This window comes from Amblyraja radiata, chromosome 15 (assembly GCF_010909765.2).
Source record: "Amblyraja radiata isolate CabotCenter1 chromosome 15, sAmbRad1.1.pri, whole genome shotgun sequence".
Taxonomy (NCBI): Eukaryota; Metazoa; Chordata; class Chondrichthyes; order Rajiformes; family Rajidae; genus Amblyraja; species Amblyraja radiata.
This window is the reverse complement of record NC_045970.1, coordinates 53039755-53062439: the sequence shown is the minus strand read 5'-3', so window position 1 is coordinate 53062439 and position 22685 is coordinate 53039755. Positions and strand designations below refer to the sequence as shown.

Sequence of the window (22685 nt, the reverse complement as noted above, 5' to 3'; positions counted from 1 at the left end):
GGACACAGACAAAGAGCGCCAACGCCATCCCCCGCACACCATAAAAACATTCATTGTGGGGGGTGGAATCGGGGAGATATTTCATAACACCTCGTTCATTTACGGAGCAGCGGGAGGGAGAGGGAGACTGAAAGCCAAATGCAACTGCAACGGAAAACATCAGCCGCGTGGAATTGAATTCAGTTATTTCAAAATGGCGCGCGCATAATTGAAAGCAATGAAAGTCACTCTGGAGAGCGGCGCTGAGCCTGCAGCGAGGTCTGGGGGCGGCTGCTTTCCAGAGGGAGATGGAGAGAGAGACAGGGACAGATAGAGAGGGGCAGACAGACAATAGGTGTAGGAGTAGGCCATTCGACCCTTCGAGCCAGCACCGCCATCCAATGTGATCATGGCTGATCATCCCCAATCAGTACCCCGTTCCTGCCTTCTCCCCATATCCCCTGACTCCGCTATTTTTAAGAGCCCTATCTAGCTCTCTCTTGAAAGCATCCAGAGAACCGGACGCCACCGCCCTCTGCGGCAGAGAATTCCACAGACTCACCACTCTCTGTGAGAAAAAGTGTTTCCTCATCTCTGTTCTAAATGGTTTACTCCTTATTCTTAAACTGTGGCCCCTGGTTCTGGTCTCCCCCAACATCAGGAACATGTTTCCTGTCTCTAGCGTGTCCAAGCCCTTAACAATCTTATATGTTTCAATGAGTCAGATAACCTCTCATCCTTCTAAACTCCAGAGTGTACAAGCCCAGCTGCTCCATTCTCTCAGCATATGACAGTCCCGCCATCCCGGGAATTACCCTTGTAAGACCCGCTGAGTTACTCCAGCATTTTGTGTCTACCTTCGATTTTACCAGCATCTGCAGTTCTTTTTTCCTGGAACAGCAGATGCTGGTTTACCGAGCAAAGATACAAAATATTTTAATCAATGGTACTTTATTTGTCACATGCACCGAGGTACAATGCAATTCATTTTTGAATACAGTTCAGTGCAGGTATCACTATACATAAGCACTTAGATACATTTTAGATAACTTGGATAGTGACATTTAGGGTGGGAATCTTTCGGATCCATGTCTTCCAGAGATGCTGCCTGACCCACTGAGTACTTTTTACTCCAGTACTTTTATGTCTTTCCAGGGGTGTGGAGTCCGGTGACGTGTGCACTTTTCCCAAAGAAATGTTTCAATTATTTTGATGCTGCCTGACCCACTGAGTACTTTTTACTCCAGTACTTTTATGTCTTTCCAGGGGTGTGGAGTCCGGTGACGTGTGCACTTTTCCCAAAGAAATGTTTCAATTATTTTGTTTTATTTTTAAATCACTTAAGGGTCTAAAAGGCACTGGGATTTGTACTGAAAACATTTAACATTGTTTGAACTTTGATTGATTTACAAATGCAGCACAGACACAGACTCTTCAGCCCACTCAGTCCACGTTGACCCGTTCACACTAATTCTGTGTTATTAGACTGGAGAAGATTCCTGACCTGAAACATCACCTATCCATGTTCCCCTTGGATGCAGGACAGACACCAATCAGATCTCGTTCCTATCCTTCAGTTTTTGGTAAACTTAGCAGACAATTCAGGACAATAAAAACATTTGACCCAGAAGATGGAAACAATGTGAAGTAGTCAAAGTGAACAGAATAGGAATGTGCAACTTTATATGTAGACACCAGATTTACAATATATTTTAACATAAATGGATACTGATATCTTTAGTCACAAGTACCTTGGCTCTCACCTTTTTATACAGAATCTGCTTTTCCGTTGCCTCATTGCCTGTCCCCAAATTTTTATATTTATTTGTTTTACAGGATCTTCACATTTATTACGCCAGCATTTATTGCCCGTCTCAACCCACTGCTGGCAAAGTAGCTTTCGAATTTACAGAGACAGAGTTCCTAATTTCTTCAAATTTACTAAAGACTGTACTAATGTGCTGCAACAGTGGTAGAACATGTTAGAAATCATCCCCAAAAACTCCTCTGATGTTACGTTCAGAACCACTGAGACCTGCACCCACCAATACTTTACTGAGTATTGTCTGGTGACAGACCCATGGCTACCAGCACAGTCCTCTCAGATGAGATAGTAACGGATTCTACCCTGATAGTACTGTATCCCCAGCATTGTAGTACAAACATTCCACAAGTATTGTAACCCAATGTTGGGAGTCATATAGCACACTGGATAGCCACCAAGTGGTCACAGGAGTGGAAGGCAACCTCATCTCCATTACATAGCTACATCTACACCAGAGAAAAGCTGTCCAGGGTCTGACCACCCCAGAGGAGTATGGGTGAAGCTCAACAGACTTTGTACTGGAGTTGTGCGTTTCAATGCCAGCATGTGGTGATGGGGTCTCTGCCAGAGCCCATCCTGTGAATGCGAAGCAGAACCATCATGTCATCTCTGAGTGCCCGCTCTACCACCCACCAAATGGAGCTCAGGGCCTGGCAGACATTGACGCAGAGACAACAACCTGGCTGCTCAACACCCGGCGAGATCTAACTATTCCTTTGGTTTATTTATGTTTCATTTGCAAGAAGATATAGTACAAGAACAGACTATTGGCCAATCGTGTCCAAGGCCATCAAGGCAACTCTCTGTGGCCTTGCGAGCCATACAATACAATACAATACAATTCAATTTATTGTCATTTGGACCCCTTGAGGTCCAAACGAAATGCTTGCGAGCCATAACAATTCAACTGCTTATCTGGATACTTCCTAAGTGTAACTTAGGTCAGGCAGTGTCTCTGGAGGACATGAATAGGAAACGGTTTGGATCACAACATAATATCACCTATCCATGTCCTCTGGAAATGCTGCCTGACCCGCTGAGTTACTCCAGCACGTTGTTTCTCCATTTGTACATTTTTTTGGAAAACCATCGTTACCAGCAATATCTAGGTACTTATTTTACGCTGTGTAGGAAAGAACTGCAAATGCTGGTTTGAATCAAAAGTAGACACAAAATGCTGGAGTAACTCAGCGGGACAGGCAACATCTCTGGAGAGAAGGAATGGATGGCGTTTTGGCTCGAGACCCTTCTTCAGACTGATGTTTTTTGGAGGGCAGACACCTGGAAGTAATGAAATCAGAAATGGCGTGTGTTATTAAGGCCTGGTGTTCGTCTGTGGGATCATGGTGGTGAGTCACTAGGCTGGACGATTGTGTGAATCCTTGCCCACAACTTTTAAATATTTTATGCCCCAATATTTTTAAATCTTCTACCCAGTGTGAATTCGCTGGTGTCTCAGCAGGTGGGAGGATTGCGTGAAGCCCTTCCCGCATTCAGTGCAGGGGAACGGCCTCTCCCCGGTGTGAACCCGCTGGTGCGTCATTACACTGGACGACTGGTTGAACGCCTGCCCGAACACGGAACAAGTGAACGTCCTCTCCCCGGTGTGAACCCACTGGTGTGTCAGCAAGTGTGATGACCGGCAAAATCCTTTCCCATATTTCAAGTAGATGTACTGCCTGTCTGCCTCTCCCCTGTGTGAACCCGTTGGTGTCGCCGCAGATGAAACGAACGAGTGAATCCCTTCCCACACTCAGAGCAGGTATAGGGCTTCTCCCCAGTGTGGATGCGCTTATGTCTCAGCAGGTGGGATGAGCGAATGTATCCCTTCCCACACACGGTGCAGATGAACTGCCTCTCTCCAGTGTGATCACGTTGGTGAGAATCTAAGCTGGACGAGTGTGTGAATTCTCGCCCGCACTCATTGCAGGTGAACGGCGTCTCCCTGGTGTGAACCTGCTGGTGTCTCATCAGATGGGACAATCGACTGAATTCCATCCTGCACTCGGAGCAGATAAACAGTCTCTCCCTGGTGTGAGCTTGAAGTTGCGTCGTCAGCTGAGACGAGGGAGTCATTCTCGTCTCGTTCTCTGAGCAGGTGAATTGTCTCTCTCCGTGGTCATTCTGCTGATGAGTTATCAGGTTAGTGGATTGCTTGAACTGTATCCCGCAGTTAAAATACTGAAACGGTTCCATTTGCAGGAAGGGATAGGGGTTTGAGCACAAGAATAAAAAAGTGCACCACTTCTTTGATACTAAGCAAGTTTCTCCTCAAAGTGATGCAAAATATTTCAGCTGGGATAGCAAATTATTATTTTGCAAATGTCAACAACCTGTCCTAATATATCTCTTTGATTGGGAAAATGTTTGCATTTTCTTTAACTGCCAGCTCTGTAATCTTTCGGATCAATTCATCAACATACCTGTAGCAAGTGTTCAGTTTCTCCCACTGTGAATGCTGGGATCTCTTCTCTCAGTATTACTGCTTAAAGCTCGTTCCGCATGCCATGCCTCCGGTCCATGCGAATCTCACTACCCTGCTCATAGTGCTGATGTTTGAAATATTTTCAAGGGGCAAAACAGGCAAATGTTTTCTCTCCCATGAAATGCAGGTGCTGATTAACGGAGTGGCTTTATGAGAACTTGATGTGACGCTTGATTTGAAGTTCCCGTCAGGAAATCTTTTTCTTCTAATACCCTGTAAAAGTAGTTCACGCAAGTTATCACCAAAAACTTAACAGAAATTCAGAACAGATCAGTCTAGCAATTTCTCTCGGCTTTACTTTAAACCAGCTTCCCTTTAAACATATGGCCCAATTCTGCTCCGATGTCTTATAGAGACATACAACATCCTTCGCGGATTTAACAGGGTGGATGGTGTAAACTGGTTAGGCCCTGCACCAGAGGCATGATCGCTGATTAAGGAATCTTGGAACTGAAAGTGAGAGATTTCTGCAGAGATCTGAGACATTGGAATTCAATGCAGCATTCTCAAGAAAACGTGAACATGGGTGATCGATGGTCAGCATGGACTCGGTGGGCTGAAAGGCCTGTTTCCATGTTGTTTCTCTAAATACTCAAAGGATTGATTTAGTTTTCAAGATCAAAATAGAAAGTGGCATTAACACAGGATTATCTGTGTTTTTATTGAATGAAGGAGCAACCCAATGGTGTGTCTCTCCTGCCTGTTAATGTTCAGAAGCAGCTTCTTCCCAACACCCTTCAGGCTATTGAACACTGTGAAATTCAATGAAACTGCGAACTACAACTGTCGAGATTGCACTTGGGGCTTTGTTTTTGTACCATATTGCTTTGTTCTTTTTAATTATTGAATTTCTTTTTGTTTTATTATGGTGTCTACTGAGTACTATGTTCACATCTCTGTTGTGCTGCTGTACGTACTAATTTAATTATTCCCTTTTGCGATATATGACAATAGATGACTCTTGACTTGACTTGTTATTCCACAGTGGAATGAAATTAATTCAGTCATTGCCCGGGCTGATAGAACATGGAATGAGAGGGATACAGTGATCAATATTCGGCATATATTAAGGTAACTGATAATTGTGTAAGTTAAAATTATACTCTTGAGGACTTTTAAAGATGAAAGATGCAGCATGGAAAAAGGCCCTTTGGCCCACCGAGTCCGCATCGACCATCGATCACCCGTTCGCAGTAGTTCAAGGTTCCCACTTTCTTATCCACTCACTCCACTGGAGACCAATTAACCCACAAACATGCATGTCTTTGGGATGTGGGAGGAAACCAGAGCACCCTGAGGAAACCTACACTGTCACAGGGAGAAAGTGTAAATTCTCCACAGAAAGGACCCAAGGTAGGGATTAAACCTGGGTATCTGGCAGCAGGTCCTCCAGCTGAGCCACTGTGGGTTCAGGATAGCTTCACAGTGTGCATTGTAAGAATCATAAACACCATGTTAGCTAAAACGCTGTCAGCTAAATTAGCAGCACAGCCTTCCGTACCTTTCGAAAACAAGTAGATGTTTACGAAGATGTGTCGAAACAATTTCTGGAATGTCTGGGTTTGCTGAACAAAACACCGCAATAGTTTGGCGGACCAATGTATGCTCCCTACCGCAAGTAGTGCAGAAACAGTGTGGCACCCTGGTAAGGGGGGAGATTATTGCCGCAGCCCAAGGCAATATGCGGTGGCTTATGGTGACCGGGAGGATAAACCTATCACAGCACTTAACCAGGCGAGAGTAACCTGCTCCGTCCTGCTCTTTACAGAACAACCACGAGGCGCAGCATGTATACTGAATGATGGCGTGGGCTGCTGCACCGCCCGTCTGCAGGAAATCAAACATCTATATCTCGCTCCTGCATGCGTACCTATGTAAACCAAGTATAGATACCTCATGTTGGGTATGTGCAGATGTTCCACATTACAGGAACAATGGGATCCCGTTATGGGCAGTTCTCTTTAATATATCTGAAATGGCTGGTGTCTGGGCTTATTTTTATATAGTTGTCATAATATTCTGCAATTATGTCACATGAGAAGTGCTAAGAGAGTGGAGGGGTGGTATTGAACCTGCGGGCCGTATGCAACGGGACAGCCTAAGGGCCGGATATTCCGCGGTTAGGGATGTATGGGGTTAATGTGAGGTGGAGTAATGTTTAAAACACCATTTCGCATGCTCGGGCTAAGGACGCCGCAAGGTCATCAAGATAATCTTTGCTTTCACAGAGACATCCAAGACTAGCTCGGTGTCTGATAGAACATATAACTCACGCCATGATGGTACAGGTAGTTAGTTTGGCACATAATCACCTCACGTTCTTAGAGATAGAAATTATTATACTGAACTTTTGATTATTATTGATTGTATGCTCAGGAACATGTAGTTAGAAAGGTGCTAATGTAGGACCAAGGGGTGGAATGCGTTGTAACGGTCAAATAGGCCATGTAGCTAAAATTAGGTTGTCAGCTAAATAAGCAGCACAACATTCTAAACCCTTGGAAAACAAGTAGCTGTTTATGAAGCTGTTCCCCAACAATGTCTGGGAATGTCTGGATTTGCTGAGCAAAACACAGCAATACCTTTGGTGGACCACTTACACCCCCAACCGCCATTAGTGCAGAAACAGTGCGCACAACAGGCTAAGCGTGGCACGGCCAGATTGGACGGACTAATGATTGGCTCACGGGAGGAATGGACGTTCTGAATGGACGTGAAACACTACAGAAGACCGTATTGGGCACCATTCCAGAGCAGGAGAGTCCCCCGGCCTTGGACTGTGTCACGAAGGGTGCCAGGTGATCGACCACAGGTCACCATCTGGGGGCACGCTTTGCTGTGTACTCAGGGTTTGCAAGTGTGTTCACGGATACGGAAGTCTATGTGCCTTATTTGGTAGTGTAATAAAATACCTTGCTCTACAAACTCAGTTGCCTGAATAGAAACATAGAAAATAGGTGCAGGAGTAGGCCATTCGGGCCCTTCGAGCCTGCACCGCCATTCAATATGATCATGGCTGATCATCCAACTCAGTATCCTGTACCTGCCTTCTCTCCATACCACCTGATCCCTTTAGCCACAAGGGTCACATCTAACTCCCTCTTAAATATAGCCAATGAACTACCTTCTGTGGCAGAGAATTCCAGAGATTCACCACTCTCTGTGTGAAAAATGTTTTCCTCATCTCGGTCCTAAAAGATTTCGCCCTTATCCTTAAACTGTGACCCCTTGTTCTGGACTTCCCCAACATCGGGAACAATCTTCCTGCATCTAGCCTGTCCAACCCCTCAAGAATTTTGTAAGTTTCTATAAGATCCCCCCTCAATCTTCTAAATTCTAGCCAGTACAAGCCGAGTCCATCCAGTCTTTCTTCATATGCAAGTCCTGACATCCCAGGAATCAGTCTGGTGAACCTTCTCTGTACTCCCTCTATGGGAATCTGGTGATTTATCGAACACAACACAAAGGAAATGTGATCTCAAATCATACCTTAGCTCTCTAGTAAACCAACTTCACAAACTCCCTGTCACAATTTGCTCATTATCTTAATAACCTTTTCCCCAGGGCAGAAATTTCAGTGCTTCCTAAACTATTTCAGTGTCATTCACCCTTGAGTCTTTATCACAACATTTCATTCACCCTCAACTAAATGTTCTTGTTTATTGGTAATTTTCATCTTATTCTCCCTTGTGTATAAATATCTGAATAAATTCACCCTTCATTCAACCCTCTCGTTTCATTTACCCCAAAATAATTGCATTCACCAGTTTAAGAAGCACTAGTCTAGAGGGTATAGTTTGAAGATGAGATGGGCATTGTTTGAAGGAGATGTATGGGGGGGGGGGGTTTGTTTTTACACAGGGAGTGCTGGGTGCCTGGAATGCGCTGCCAGGGGTGGTAGATACAACAGTAGAAACAAGAAACTGTAAATGGTGGTTTACAAAAAAAGGACACAAAGTTCAAGAGTAACTCAGCGGGTCAGGCAACATCTGTAGAGAACATGGATAGGTAACTTTTCAGGTTGGGACCCTTTTTCAAACTCAACAGATACAATACAGGTACTTAAGAGGCTTTTAAATCGGCATATCGATATGCAGGAAATGGAAGGATATGGATCACATGAGGCAGAGGAAATATGTTTAACCTGGCATCATAAAAGGTCATGATGTGGTGGAGTAGACAAAAATGCTGGGGAAACTCAGCGGGTGAGGCAGCATGTATGGAGCGAAGGAAACAGGCAACGTTTCGGGTCGAGACCCTTCTTCAGACTGATGTGAGGGTGGGGTGGGAAGAAGAAAGGAAGAGGCGGAGACAGTGGGCTGAGGGAGAGCTGAGAAGGGGAGAGAAAATCACGGACTACCTGAAATTTGAGAAGTCAATGTTCATACCGCTGGGGTGTAAACTGCCGAAACGAAATATGAGGTGCTGCTCCTCCAATTTACGGTGGTCCTCACTCTGGCCATGGAGGAGGTCCAGGACAGAAAGGTCGGATTCAGAATGGGAGGGGCAGTTGAAGTGCTGAGCCACCGGGAGATCAGGTAGGTTAAAGCGAACCGAGCGGAGGTGTTGGGCGATGTGATCGCCAAGCCTACGCATGGTCTCGCCGATGTAGAGCAGCTGACACCTGGAGCAGCGGATGCAATAGATGAGGTTGGAGGAGGTGCAGGTGAACCTTTGCCGCACCTGGAAAGACTGCTTGGGTCCTTGAATGGAGTCAAGGGGGGAGGTAAAGCGACATGTGTAGCATTTCCTGCAGTTGCAAGGGAAAGTGCCAGGAGAGGGGATTATAGTGCCATTATAGTTTGGGTGGGAAGGGACAAATTGATCAGGGAGTTATGGAAGGAGCGGTCTCTGCGGAAAGCAGACAGGGGAGGAGATGGGAAGATGTGGCCGGTGGTGGGATCCCGTTGGAGGTGGCGAAAATGTCGGAGGATTATTTGTTGTATCTGACGGCTGGTAGGGTGGAATGTGAGGACAAGGGGGACTCTGCCCTTGTTACTAGTGGGGGGGATGGGGGGTGAGAGCAGAGTCAGGGGTATAGAAGAGACCGTGGTGAGAGCCTCATCTATAGTAGAAGAGGGGAACCCCAGTTCCTTGAAGAATGAGGACATATCCGATGCCCTGGTGTGGAACACCTCATCCTGGGTGCAGATGCGGCATAGACGGAGGAATTAGGAGTATTGGATGGAGTCCTTACAGGAAGCAGGATGGGAACAAGTGTAGTCCAGATAGCCATGGGAGTCAGTGGATTTATAGTAGATGTCGGTCAGTAGTCTGTCACTTGCGATGGAGATAGTGAGGTCGAGAAATGGTAGGGAAATGTCGGAAATGGTCCAGGTGTATTTGAGTGTCGGATGGAAGTTAGTGGTGAAATGGATGAAGTCAGTGAGTTGTGTGTGGGTGTAGGAGGTAGCACCAATGCAGTCATCGGAGGTAGAGTTTGGGGATGAGGCCCTGGTACGTCTCAAACAAAGATTGTTCGACGCGCCCTACAAACAGGCAGGCATAGTTAGGGCCCATGCGCGTGCCCATAGCTACGCCTTGTATTTGGAGGAAATGGGAGGAGTCAAAGGAAAAGTTGTTAAGGGTAAGGACCAGCTTCGCGAGGGGGAGGAGAGTATCAGTAGATGGGGATTTGTTGGTTCTGCGGTCGAAGAAGAAACGGAGGGCTTTAAGACCCTCCTGTAGAGGGATGGAGGTGTAGAGTGAATGGATGTCCATGGTGAAGATGTGGGAATCGGGGCCTAGAAAACGGGGCCTAGAGTAGACGAAGAGCGTGTGAGGTGTCTTGGGCATAGGTAGGGAGGGATTTAACCAGGGGGTTAGGATGGAGTCGAGGTATGTAGAAATAAGTTCAGTAGGACACAAACAGGCAGAAACAATGGGTCTGCCAGGACAGTCAGGTTTGTGGATTTTGGGGAGAAGGTAAAATCGGGCCGTGCGGGGCTGGGGAACTATGAGGTTGGAGGCTTCGGAGGACAGGGAGCCGGAGTTGATGAAGTCAGTGATAGTGCTACAGATAGTGGCCTGGTGCTCGTCTGTGGGGTTATAGTCCAAGGATAAGTAGGAGGTGTCTGAGAGTTGGCGAGTTGCTTCAGCCTTGTAGTTGATGTCAGGTAGGGGGGTGGTGGGTGGTCAGGGAGGAAGGGGGTATGAGCACTATGAGTATCTCAGCGGGCCAGCCAGCATCTCTGAAAAACCTGGATAGGTGAAGTTTCGGGTCAGTCTAAGTCTGCAGAAGGGTCTCAATGCCGTCAAGTTGGAAAGTACAACGGGATCTGTGGGTCCTTGTACATCAGTCTATGAAAGTAAGCATGCAGGTACAGCCTCCCCCTCCCTTCCTCCCATTACCTCGCCATCCCTCTTCCAACCCCCAACCCCCTCCATTCTCCCTCATCCCCCAGCACTATGTCTCTGTCTCTCTCTGTCTCTCTCTCTGTGTCTGTCTCTCTCCCTTTCTCTGTGTCTCCGTCTCTCTCTATATCTGTCTCTCTATGTGTCTCTCTGCATGCTACAATAAGCATGCAGGTACAGCAGGCAGTGAAAAATGTGAACGGCATGTTGGCCTTTATAACAAGAGGAATCGAATATAGGAGCAAAGAGGTCCTTCTGCAGTTGTACAGAGCCCTAGTGAGACCACACCTGGAGTATTGTGTGCAGTTTTGGTCCCCTAATTTGAGGAAGGACATTCTTGCTATTGAGGGAGTGCAGCGTAGGTTTACAAGGTTAATTCCCGGGATGGCGGGACTGTCATATGCTGAGAGAATGGAGCAGCTGGGTTTGCACACTCTGGAGTTTAGAAGGATGAGGGGGAATCTCATTGAAACATATAAGATTGTTAAGGGCTTGGACACGCTAGAGGAAGGAAACATGTTCCCGATGTTGGGGGAGTCCAGAACCAGGGACCACAGTTTAAGAATAAAGAGTAAGCCATTGGAGGCAGGTTCTCTGGATGCTTTCAAGAGAGCTAGATAGGGCTCTTAAAAATAGCAGAGTCAGGGGATATGGGGAGAAGGCAGGAACGGGGTACTGATTGGGGATGATCAGCCATGATCACATTGAATGGCGGTGCTGGCTCGAAGGGCCGAATGGCCTATTCCTGCACCTATTGTCTATTGCCCCCCCCCCCCATTGCCTGTTGACCGACGTCTCTCTCGCCCCATTGCCTGCTGCCCGACGGCGCCCTTGATCATCAGTCCCACCCCCACTGGCTCGTGGAATGCAAGATTTTTCTTTCACCGAATTTCAAAATCCGGATTACAAAACATGGGAGGGGATTGTCTCCCACCTCTCAAAACATGTGTGTCCCTGTCATTTCCACCCATGCATCTGTGCACTGCAAATGGCTCAATGCATTGCGTTTCAGCTGACAAAAGATTTACACTTTACCTTGGTACACGTGACAATAAAGTAAATTAAACTGACCCGCTGAGTTACTTCACCTTTTTTTTGTGTGTATCAGCACCTGCCGTTCTTTTTTTCTACACTCTAACCTGACATCCTGTTCGGCACAGACATTGCGGGCCGAAGGGTCTACTACCCTAGTGTTCGAAGGGGGCGCTGTCCTGTGCACGGCTGCCCTGCCAGCAGTTGTCTGTCTTCTCACCGTTTTATTTTTATTTTTAGTTAGTTAAAGTGTTTTGTTTGGAGGTCTAGACTTTTTTGTGTGGGGGATGGGGGGGGGGAAACTGCCTTTCAGGGTCCCTACCTGGTCGGAGAGGCAGCTTTTCTCCGGGCTGCAGCTTCGACCCGTCCTCGCGGCCTACCAGCAGGCCTTGAGCGGCGTTTCCTGTCGCGGACCGCCCAGAACCTCGGCTTCGGCGGCACAGCGCTGGAGCGCTATCGTGGAGCGGGCGATGCCTTGCCTGGGTCGCCGCGCTGGAGCTCCGGTGAGCTGAGACCGCCTGGTAAAACATCGCGGAGCTGCGGGACTGTGGAGCGGCCAGCGGCGCCGAACTTTACACCGGGAGCCTGGGATCTCGCGACGAGATCGCCAGTTGTGGAGCTCCAACCGGCGCGGCCTTGTCGGCTTCGGAAGCCGCGGCCTCCAGTACGGAGGCGGCCGTTCCAGGGTTCCCATGCCGCTGTGAGGACTCTCCCGACGCCAGAGCACCACCACCCGGCAAGAACGGCCAGGAACATCGGGCCTCCGTAGAGGCAACTGTGGAGGCCTCAATAGGCCCGACTATGGGTGAACTGGGGTTGGGGACTGGACTTTGTGCCTTCCCTCATGGTGGGAGCCATTGTGGGGGGATGTTCTTTGTGTTTAAGACTCTCATCGGTGTTATGTCTGCATTCTTTCTTTGTGTGCTGCAAAATGGCAAAAAGCATTTCACTTCAATACACCTCGGTGTATGTGAATGTGACCAATAAAATACCTTTGATACCTTTGTCCTGTGAAGCAGAACAAAGTTGTTCGTGGAATCAATGGCCATCTCATTACCCACAATCCCAGCGCGCCAGAAACAGCTCTATCCTCCCACAGTGAGTTTGGCGCGCATGCGTCGTACCGTCGGTGGCTCCAGGCGAGGCCCGGGATGGGGAGCGCGGACACGGAGCGCTGGGGGAGAGAGGGTTGACATGTGGATTGTCCTAACGTTTCCGGAGCTCCTACCCTTTCCCTTCCCGATATAAGGTGCGCTGCTTACTTGGACTCAGCGTGTATTAACCTCCAGACCCAGCGCTCTCCTACCTGCTGTCAGACTTCTCGAAGATTCTGTGCCGAGGGGTGGGTGGTGCGCATGTTCGTGGCATCATTTCCGGTGTCTGGTACAGGAAGTAATCGGTCCCCTCGGCAACTGAATGGAGGGCGGGAAGTAAAATAGATGCAAGTTTCTGCATCGACACAAAATGCTGGAGTAACTTAAAGGGACAGGCAGCTTTCACTGGATAGAAGGAATGGGTGAGGTTTCGGGTCTTGAGTCTGAAGAAGAGTCTCTTCCCGAAACGGTGTCAACCAGCATCCACAGTTGGTCCCTGCATGTTCTTCAAGGCATCATTTGCCCCACAACCGAATGGGAATGTGCCCAAATGCTCCCCCCACTTCAAAAGACACAAAGTTTTGGAGTAACTCAGCGGGTCAGGCAGCATCTTCGGAGAAACAAGATGCATCAGGAGGTGCAACTCCAGAGCCAACAATATCATGAGAGACCCCTTCCACCCCTGCAACCCCTGCAACGGACAGTTCCAGCTGCTACGGTCAGGCAAACGCCTCCGTTGCCATGCGGTGAGAACGGAGAGGTTGAGAAGGAGTTTCTTCCCAGAGGCCATTCGGACTGTAAACGCCTATCTCACCAGGGACTAACTCTACTGAACGTTTTTCCTTCCATTATTTATTATGTAAAAGAATATGTGTGTTATGATTGTGTTTATAGTTTGTTTGGTTGTTTGTCTTTTGCACAAAAGTCCACGAGCATTGCCACTTTCATTTCACTGCACATCTCGTATGTGTATGTGACAAATAAACTTGACTTGACTTGATGTTGGTTTTTCAATGAAAGATACAAAGTGCTGGAATGATTTAGCGGGTGGGGCATAATCTCTTCCACGCAAGATTCCAGCATCTGCACTTCCTTGTGTCTCTAATTAGTTTCTTGATTCTGTTGGACTGGTCATGTTTTTGTATATTAGACACCAGACTCCTGAAACAGACACCGCTGAGCAATCAGTTACTGCTGGTAATCATGGGATTACCAGACCAAAATCTTCAAAATGTACCCAGAATCTCTTCGCAAAATTGCAACATTGCCACTGACTTGAAAATCCTTGACCAGTCAAAATGGAGGAGCAGTATTTGGAAAGGTGTAGAGAACATTAACTCTCCATGGGATAGTCTTTGCAGGAAGCAGGGTGGGAAGAAGTGTAGTCGAGATAGTTGTGGGAGTCAGTTGACTTGCAATAGTTATCAGTTGATATTCTAGTGATGGAGACTGAGATCAAGAAAGGGGAGGGAGGTGTCGGAGAGATCAGGTAGTTCCAGCTGGAATGAGCGAAGGTGTTCAACTAAACGATTGCCCAGTCTACGTTTGGTCTCGCCGATGTATAAGATTCCACACCTTGTACAACGGTTAGAGTGGATGAGGTTGGAGGAGGTGCAAGTGAACTGCCTTTGGTTGGTTTTTAAATTAAAGACCTAAAGTGCTGGAGCAATTCAGCGGGTCAGGTAGCATCTCTGGAGATGACGCTTCGAGTGGGAACTCTTCTTATCCATGCCCTCCAAAGATGCTGCCTGACCCGCAGTTACTCCAGCACTTTGTGTTCCACGCATGATTCCAGCATCTGCAGTTCCTTGTATCTCTAATTCGTTTTTTGGTACTATTGGACTGGTCATATCCTCCACTCCTCACCTCCCCCTATCTCCCCCCCCCAACACTTTCCCTCCTAACCTCCCCACTGCCCTCCTCTCCCTCTATTCCCCACCCTACCTCTCCCACTTCCTCCTCCTCTCCCTCTATTCCCCCGCTCTCCCTCCTCACCTCCCCCACCTCACCCTTCCTACCCCCTCCTTTCCCTCAAACCCCCCACTCTCCCTCCTCACCTCCCCAGGATCTTTCCCTCTCCTCCCCCTCCCTCTCCTTTCTCCAACCCTCAGTCATTCTCTCCCTCTCTCCATAAAAAGCAGCATCTGCAGTTGGGTAATTTTAGATCCCGTTGGCTTGAAGATTGGACCAGTTTGCATTGTGTGTGTGTGTGTGTGTGTGTGTGTTAGTTAAGCAAACTGCTCGGCCATCCTGCAACCTGACTCTTCCTCCCTCTGCCCACTCCGGCTCAGCCGCCGCTCGGCCCGTCCGCGTGGCGTGGGGGGAGGGGGGGTCTTTGGGGGTGGGCGGGGCAGTGTGGTGGGGGACGTACATCAATTTTTATATGACGATCTTGAACCTAAACCTATGGCAGTGCGGTCTCCTCGCCCAACCACCCGGTCAGTGCGCATGCTCGCGGCAGTGCAAGTGTCTGACCTTTAAAACCTCCTATGTGCAACCTTCTCGTGGTCCGCCCTGTTTCGACGAATGCAATCAGCCCGGCGTGCACAATCAAATAAGATCAAATAGAACAAGTTGTCCTCCAACTTTAGGCTGTGCATGCTATACGCAAGACCTTTAAACCGTTAGACTCGAGCACGGAAACAGAGGTGCGATGCAATGGCGCGCAAGGATGGAAAAGAAGCTCGTGAATTAAAAGTTGTGACCCCTCCTGAACCAGGTTATTCTTCTTACAACATTCCACCAGTTTTTTCCGGCCGTTGGTTTGATTTAAATCCCACCTGCCGTTGGCCCTGGCTATTCCGGAGGACCGATCGGTCCTCCAACCAATCGGGATGCGGGGGAGCGGGAGCAGGTCAGATGTTGATCCAGAGCGCATGTGCGAAAGCACGAGAACGTAGCAGGGTCTGGAACAGCAGAGGTAGAGTTCGGGGTTAGGGCCAGTGTACGCCTGGAACAGGGATTGTTGAACGTACCCTACAGAGGCAGGCATAGGGTGGGCCCATGCGAGTGCACATAGCTACGCCTTGGATTTGGAGGAAGTGGGAGGAGTCAAAGGAGAAGTTGTTGAGGGTAAAGACCAGCTCTGCTAGGCGGAGGAGAGTGTTGGTAGACGGAAATTGGCTGGTTTTGTGGTTGAGGAAGAAACGGAGGACTTTAAGACCCTCCTGGTGGATGTTGGAGGTGTAGAGTGACTGGACATCCATGGTAAAGATGATGGAGTGGGGGCCTGGAAAAGGGAAGTCATTGAGGAGACGAAGAGCATGTGAGGTGTCTTGGACATAGGTGGGGATGAATTGGACCGGGGGTATAGGATGGTGTGGAGGTATGTATGAAATTAATTCGGTGGGACATGAACAAGCAGACACAATCGCCCATTCCTTCTCTCCAGAGATGCTGCTTGACCCGCTGAGTTACTCTAGCATTTTGTGTCTACCTTCGATTTTACCAGTATCTGCAGTTCTTTCTTACTGGAACAGCAGATGCTGGTTTACCGAGCAAAGATACAAAATATTTTAATCAATGGTACTTTATTTGTCACATGCACCGAGGTACAATGCAATTCATTTTTGAATACAGTTCTGTGCAGGTATCATTATACTGTACATAAGCATTGAGATACATGATAACTTGTATAATGACATTTAGGTTGGGAATCCTTGTCTTCCAGAGATGCTACCTGACCCACTTTCCAGGGGTGTGGAGTCGGGTGATGTGTGCACTCTTCCCAAAGGAATGTTTCAATTATGTTCTGTTTTATTCTTAAATCACTAAAGGGTCTAAAAGGCACTGGGATTTGTACTGAAAACATTTAACATTGTTTGAACTTTGATTGATTTAAAAATGCAGCAGACACAGACTCTTCAGCCCACTCAGTCCATGCTGACCCATTCACACTAATTCTGTGTTATTAGACTGTAGAAGATTCCTGACCTGAAACATCACCTATCCATGTTCCTCTGGGATGCAGGACATACATCAACCAGATCTCGTTCCTATCCTTCAGTTTTTGGTAAACGTAGCAGACAATTCAGGACAAAAAAAATTGACCCAGAAGATGGAAATAATGTGAAGTAGTCAAAGTGAACAGAATAGGAATGTGCAACTTTGTGTAGAACACCAGATTTACAATTTATTTTAACATAAATGGATACTGATATCTTTAGTCACAAGTACCTTGGCTCTCCCTTTTTCATACAGAATCTGCTTTTCCGTTGCCTCATTGCCCGTCCTCAAATTTTTATATTTATTACATTTTACAGGATCTGCGCATTGCTGGCAAGGCCAGCATTTATTGTCCATCTCGACCCACTGCTGGCAAAGTAGCTCTAGAATTTATGGAGACAGAGTTCCTAATTTCTTCAAATTTACTAAAGACTGTACTAATGTGCTGCAACAGTGGTAGAACGTGTCAGAAATCATCCCCAAAAACCCCTCTGATGTTGCGTTCAGAACCACTGAGACCTGCACCCACCAATACTTTACTGACTATTGTCTGGTGACAGACCCATGGCTCCCAGCACAGTCCTCTTATATGAAATAGTAACGGATTGTGCCCTTCAGTAATGTATCCCCACATTGTGATAGAAATGTTCCACAAGTATTGCAACCGATTGTTGGGAATCATATAGTACAAGAACAGACTATTGGCCAACCGTTTCCGAGTGCACCAACGTAACTCTCTGTGCTAATCCCTTTCTGTAGCCTTGCAACCCACAACAATTCAAGTGCTTATCTGGATACTTCCTAAATGTACCACGACACCTCCCTTGTTGGCGAGTTTGATTATGATGTTGGGGGTTGCTGCAGAGTGAGCAGAGGGCTGTACGTTCGGAGGGAGGAGGAGGGGGGAGAGGTTAGAGTAGGTAAGGGGAGTGGTAAAGTTGAGATGATTGATGTCCCGCCAGCAGTTGGAAATAAAAAGGTCTAAAGAATGTAGAGGGCCATCTGGGGGAGTCCAGGAGGAGGGGGACTGGTGGACGCAAGAGAAGCAGTCATCACTAGGTGGCAAGGACTCCTTCCCATACAAAAAGGTACGGAGGCGGAGGTGACGGCAGAAGAATTCTACATCGTGGCGGACCTGTAACTCGTTGAGGTGGGAGCTGAGGGAAACACAGGTGAGGCCTCTGCTAAGGACTGACCATTCCATATCAGAAGGGGGAAGGTCAGGGAGGGATGGTGAAGGCACGACAAGGGTAGGGATTGTGGTCGGACGAGGGCACGTGAGTAGATAGAGGCCGAGGTGATGTCAGGGTGTTCAGAGCGGAGCATGAGGACTATTGTTTGGGTGGAGTAGCTGGTGCCACCTGGTTAAAAGGATCCCCCACTGAGGTTCCCTGCAAGGGGGGGGGGGGGGGGGCGTGGAACAGTAGGACTCAGCAGAGTCAGACCAGGTGTTTGTTGGGAGTGTGCATTGTGGAGGCTGTGGGCCTGGTGCTGAACCTGGGACTCAGGGTAAGGCGACGGTTGCGGCCCGTTGGTGGGCGGTGGAGTCTGTGTCAAGTGGCGGGTCGGTGGAGTCGCTGGTGTAGAACCACGCGGGGGGGGGGGGGGGGGGGGGGGGGGCGTCCGTGTCAGCGGACACAGCGTCTACTGCCCTGGTCAGCAGATAGCTGAGTAGGCGGCGAGGGTCGGCGGTGTCCCGGGGAGTGCGGCCTTGAGAAGGCTGGAAGAGTTGGCGGCGATTGTGGCACCAGGGAGGCGGTGAAGATCGGCGTTCTCTGAAGAAGTGTCTTGACCCGAAATGTCACCCATCCCTTCTCTCCAGAGATGCTGCCTGTCCCACTCAGTTACTCCAGCATTTTGTGTCTACTTATTTTAGGCTGTCAGGGTATCTGCCACCACCACCTTCTCCGGCAGTGCATTCCAGATTTCAATCACCCCTGGATGAAAAAGTTTGTGCCTAGATCCTGTCCAAAACCTCCTGCCCCTTCCCCAAACCTTTGCCTTCTAGTTTCAGACATCGTTTCTATGGGGAAAAGTTTTGTACTATGTACATCAACTATGCTGTGCCTCATCTTTTATAAATGCGCAGACCAGGGATTACTTCTGGGCGTGATAAGCAGCAGCAAGAATTGGTGGACATAACTGGAGTCACAGCAGCCACAACATTTAAATATTTTATACCCCAATATTTCTAAATCTTCTCCTCAGTGTGAGTTCGCTGGTGTCTCAGCATGTGGGTGGATTGCGTGAATCCCTTCCCACACTTGCCGCAGGTGTATGGCTGCTCACCTGTGTGAATCCGCTGGTGTCTCTGCAGATGGGACAAACTAGTGAATCCCTTCCCACACTCGGAGCAGGCGTAGGGCCTCTCCCTGGTGTGGATTCGCTGATGTCTCAGCAGGTGGGATGAGTTATTGAATCCCTTCCCACACACGGAGCAGATGAACTGCCTCTCTCCAGTGTGATAACGTTGGTGATTCACTAGGCTGGACGACAGTGTGAATCGTCGCCCGCATTCAGTGCAGGTGAACGGCCTCTCCCCGGTGTGAACCCGCTGGTGCGTCAATAAGCTGTACGACTGAGTGAATCCCTTCCCGCACTCGGAACATGTGTAGGGCCTCTCCCCGGTGTGAACCCGCTGGTGCATCTTTAAACTGGACGACTGAGTGAACCCCTTCCCGCACTCGGAACATGTGAACGGCCTCTCCCTGGTGTGAATCCACTGGTGTCTCAGCAAGTGTGATGACAGGCAAAATCCTCTCCCACATTTCGAGCAGATGTACTGCCTCTCCCCTGTGTGATCTCGTTGATGTATCTCCAGACTGGATGACTGAGTGAACTCCTTCCTGCATGCAGAGCTGGCGAACGGCATCATCCCTGTATGAACCCTCTGGTGACTCCGCAGATGAAACGATCGACTAAATCCCTTCCCGCTCACGGAGCAGATAAACCGTTTCCCCCTGGTGTGAGCTTGAAGTTGACGCGTCAGCTGAGACAAGAGAGTCAATCTCTTCCCGTTCTCCAAGCAGGTGAATGGTCTCTTTCCGTTGTAATTCGGCTGATGTGTTATCAGGGTAGTGGATTGCTTGAACGGTTTCCCGCAGTTAGAATACTGAAACGGTTCAATTTGTAGGAAGGAATAGGGATTTGAGTACAAGAATAAAAAAGTGCACCACTTCACTGATACTAAGCAAGTTTCTCCTCAATGTGATGCAAAATATTTCTGCTGCGATAGCAAATTATTATTTTCCAAACGTCAACAACCTGCACTAATTTATCTCCTTCATTGGGAAAATGTTTGCACTTTCTTTAACTGCCAGGTCTGTAGTTTTTCTGATCAACTCATCAACATACCTGGAGCAAGTGTTCAGTTTCTCCCACAGTGAATGCTGGGATCTCTTCTCTCAGTATTGCTGTTTAAAACTCGTTCCGCAGGCACTTCTGTGCCATGTCTCCGGTCCATGCGAATCTCACCACCCTGCTCATAGTGCTGATGTTTGAAATATTTTCCCAGAGGCAAAACAGGCAAACGTTTTCTCTCCCATGAAATGCAGGTGCTGATGAACGGAGTGACTTTGTGAGAACTTGATGTGACGCTTGATTTGAAGTTCCCGTCTAGAAATCGTTTTCTTCTAATACCCTGCAAAAGAAGTTCACCCAAGTTATCACCAAAAACTTAACAGAAATTCAGAACAGATCAGTCTAGTAATTTCACTCAGTTTTACGTTAATTCAACTTCCCTTTAAACATCTGGCACAATTCGGCTCCTATGTCTTATGGTCCAGATAGGACCTTGGTAAGGCCATCATAAAGGCCAAAAGGAACTTCTGCTCCAAATTGGAGGATGAGACAGATGTTCGGCAGCTGTGGCGGGGCCTGAATGCAATCACTTCCTACAAGACAAAATCAGGAGGCAGCTCGAATGTCGGCGAAACATCACACTCTGACGAGCTCAATGCGTTTTACGCACGCTTTGATAGGGAGAACAATGATGTGCCTTCTCGAGCCCCTATTCGCTGTGATGGTATTTCAGTCTCAGTCACAGAGGCTGATGTCAGAAAATCCTTCAGAGGAGTGAACCCTCGAAAAGCGCCTGTACCTGATGGTATACCAGGTCGTGTTCTAAAAACCTGTGCGGACCACTGGCTGGAGTATTTGCAGACATTTTCAACCTCTCACTTCTGAGGTCTGAGGTTCCCACCTGCTTTAAAAGGGCATCAATTATACCAGTGCCCAAGAAGAGCAAGGTGACGTGCCTCAACGACTATCGACCAGTGGCACTAACGTCGGTGGTGATGAAGTGCTTTGAGAGGCTGATCATGGCACAAATCAACTCCTATAACCATATAACAATTACAGCACGGAAACAGGCCATCTCGGCCCTACAAATCCGTGCCGAACAACTTTTTTCCCTTAGTCCCACCTGCCTGCACTCATACCATAACCCTCCATTCCCTTCTCATCCATATGCCTATCCAATCCTACCTCGACAAAAACCTGGACCCACTACAGTTTGCCTACCGCCACAACAGATCAACAGTGGATGCGATCGCGCTGGCTCTCCACTCCGCTCTGGACCACTTGGACAACAAAAACTCATATGTCAGGCTGTTATTCATTGATTACAGCTCGGCATTTAATACAATCATCCCCTCCAAGCTGGTTAGCAAGCTCTCAGATCTGGGTCTCTGCGCATTCCTCTGCAATTGGTTCCTCGACTTCCTCATTCAAAGACCACAGACTGTTCGTATTGGTGGAAATGTGTCAGCCTTGATAACAATCAGCACGGGAGCACCTCAAGGCTGCATGCTCAGCCCCCTGCGGTACTCACTCTATACATATGACTGCGTAGCCGGTCATAGTGCGAACTCCATCATCAAGTTCGCTGACGACACCACTGTTGTGGGACGTATCACTGATGGGGACGAGTCAGATTATAGAAGTGAGATCGACCGACTGACCAAATGGTGCCAGCACAATAACCTGGACCTCAACACCAGCAAAACCAAGGAACTGATTGGGGACTTTGAAAGGGGTAGGATGGGGACCCACAGTCCAGTTTATATCAACGGGTCGATGGTGGATAGAGTCAAGAGCTTCAAATTTCTGGTCGTGCATATTTCTGAAGATCTCTCCTGGTCCGAGAACACTGATACAATTATTAAGAAAGCACATCAGCGACTCTACTTCCTGAGAAGGTTACAGAGAGTCGGTATGTCAAGGAGGACTTTCTCTAACTTCTACAGGTGCACAGTAGAGAGCATGCTGACCGGTTGCATCGTGGCTTGGTTCGGCAACTTGAGCGCACAGGAGCGGAAAAGACTACAAAAAGTAGTAAACACTGCCCAGTCCATCATCGGCTCTGACCTCCCTACTATCGAGGGGATCTATCGCAGTCGCTGCCTCAAAAAGGCTGGCAGCATCATCAAGGACCCACGCCATCCTGGCCACACACTCATCTCCCCGCTACATTCAGGTAGAAGGTACAGGAGCCTGAAGACTGCAAAGTCCAGGTTCAGAAATAGCTACTTCCCCACAGCCATCAGGCTATTAAACTCAACTGAAACAAATCTCTGAACATTAATAGACCATTATCTGTTTATTTGCACTTTATCTGCTTATTTATTGATGTGTGTATATATTTATATAATGGTGTATGGACACACTGATATGATATGTTCTGTATTCGTGCCTACTATATTCCGTTGTGCTGATGCAAGTATTTCATTGTCCTATCTGGGACATATGACAATAAACTCTCTTCTTCTTGGGTTTTATGGAGACATACAACATCCTATGCGGATTTAACAGGGTGGATGATGTAAACTGGTTCCTCTGGATAAGGCCCTGAACCGGAGGCATGATCGCTGATTAAGGAATCTTAGAACTGAAAGTGAAAGATTTCTGCAGAGATCTGAGACATTGGAATTCAGTGCAACATTCTCATGAAAACTTCAACATGGTCAGCGTG

The 22685-nt window shown here is 48.0% G+C and overlaps 1 protein-coding gene across 1 annotated transcript in view; it reads right to left on the bottom strand.

The window, feature by feature from the left end:
- The window catches only part of LOC116981449 (zinc finger protein 271-like), a 36545-nt gene that overhangs the window by 7757 nt on the left and 6103 nt on the right, over positions 1-22685 (bottom strand). Inside the window, exons 2-7 of the mRNA XM_033034503.1 lie at positions 18908-20354; positions 12982-13087; positions 12668-12683; positions 5791-5854; positions 3525-4074; positions 3237-3351 (exon numbers count right to left, since the gene is read on the bottom strand). Of these exons, the coding sequence (XP_032890394.1) occupies positions 3237-3351; positions 3525-4074; positions 5791-5854; positions 12668-12683; positions 12982-13087; positions 18908-19589 (1533 nt within the window). The 5' untranslated portion in view covers positions 19590-20354. The remainder of the gene's footprint in view (positions 1-3236; positions 3352-3524; positions 4075-5790; positions 5855-12667; positions 12684-12981; positions 13088-18907; positions 20355-22685) is intronic.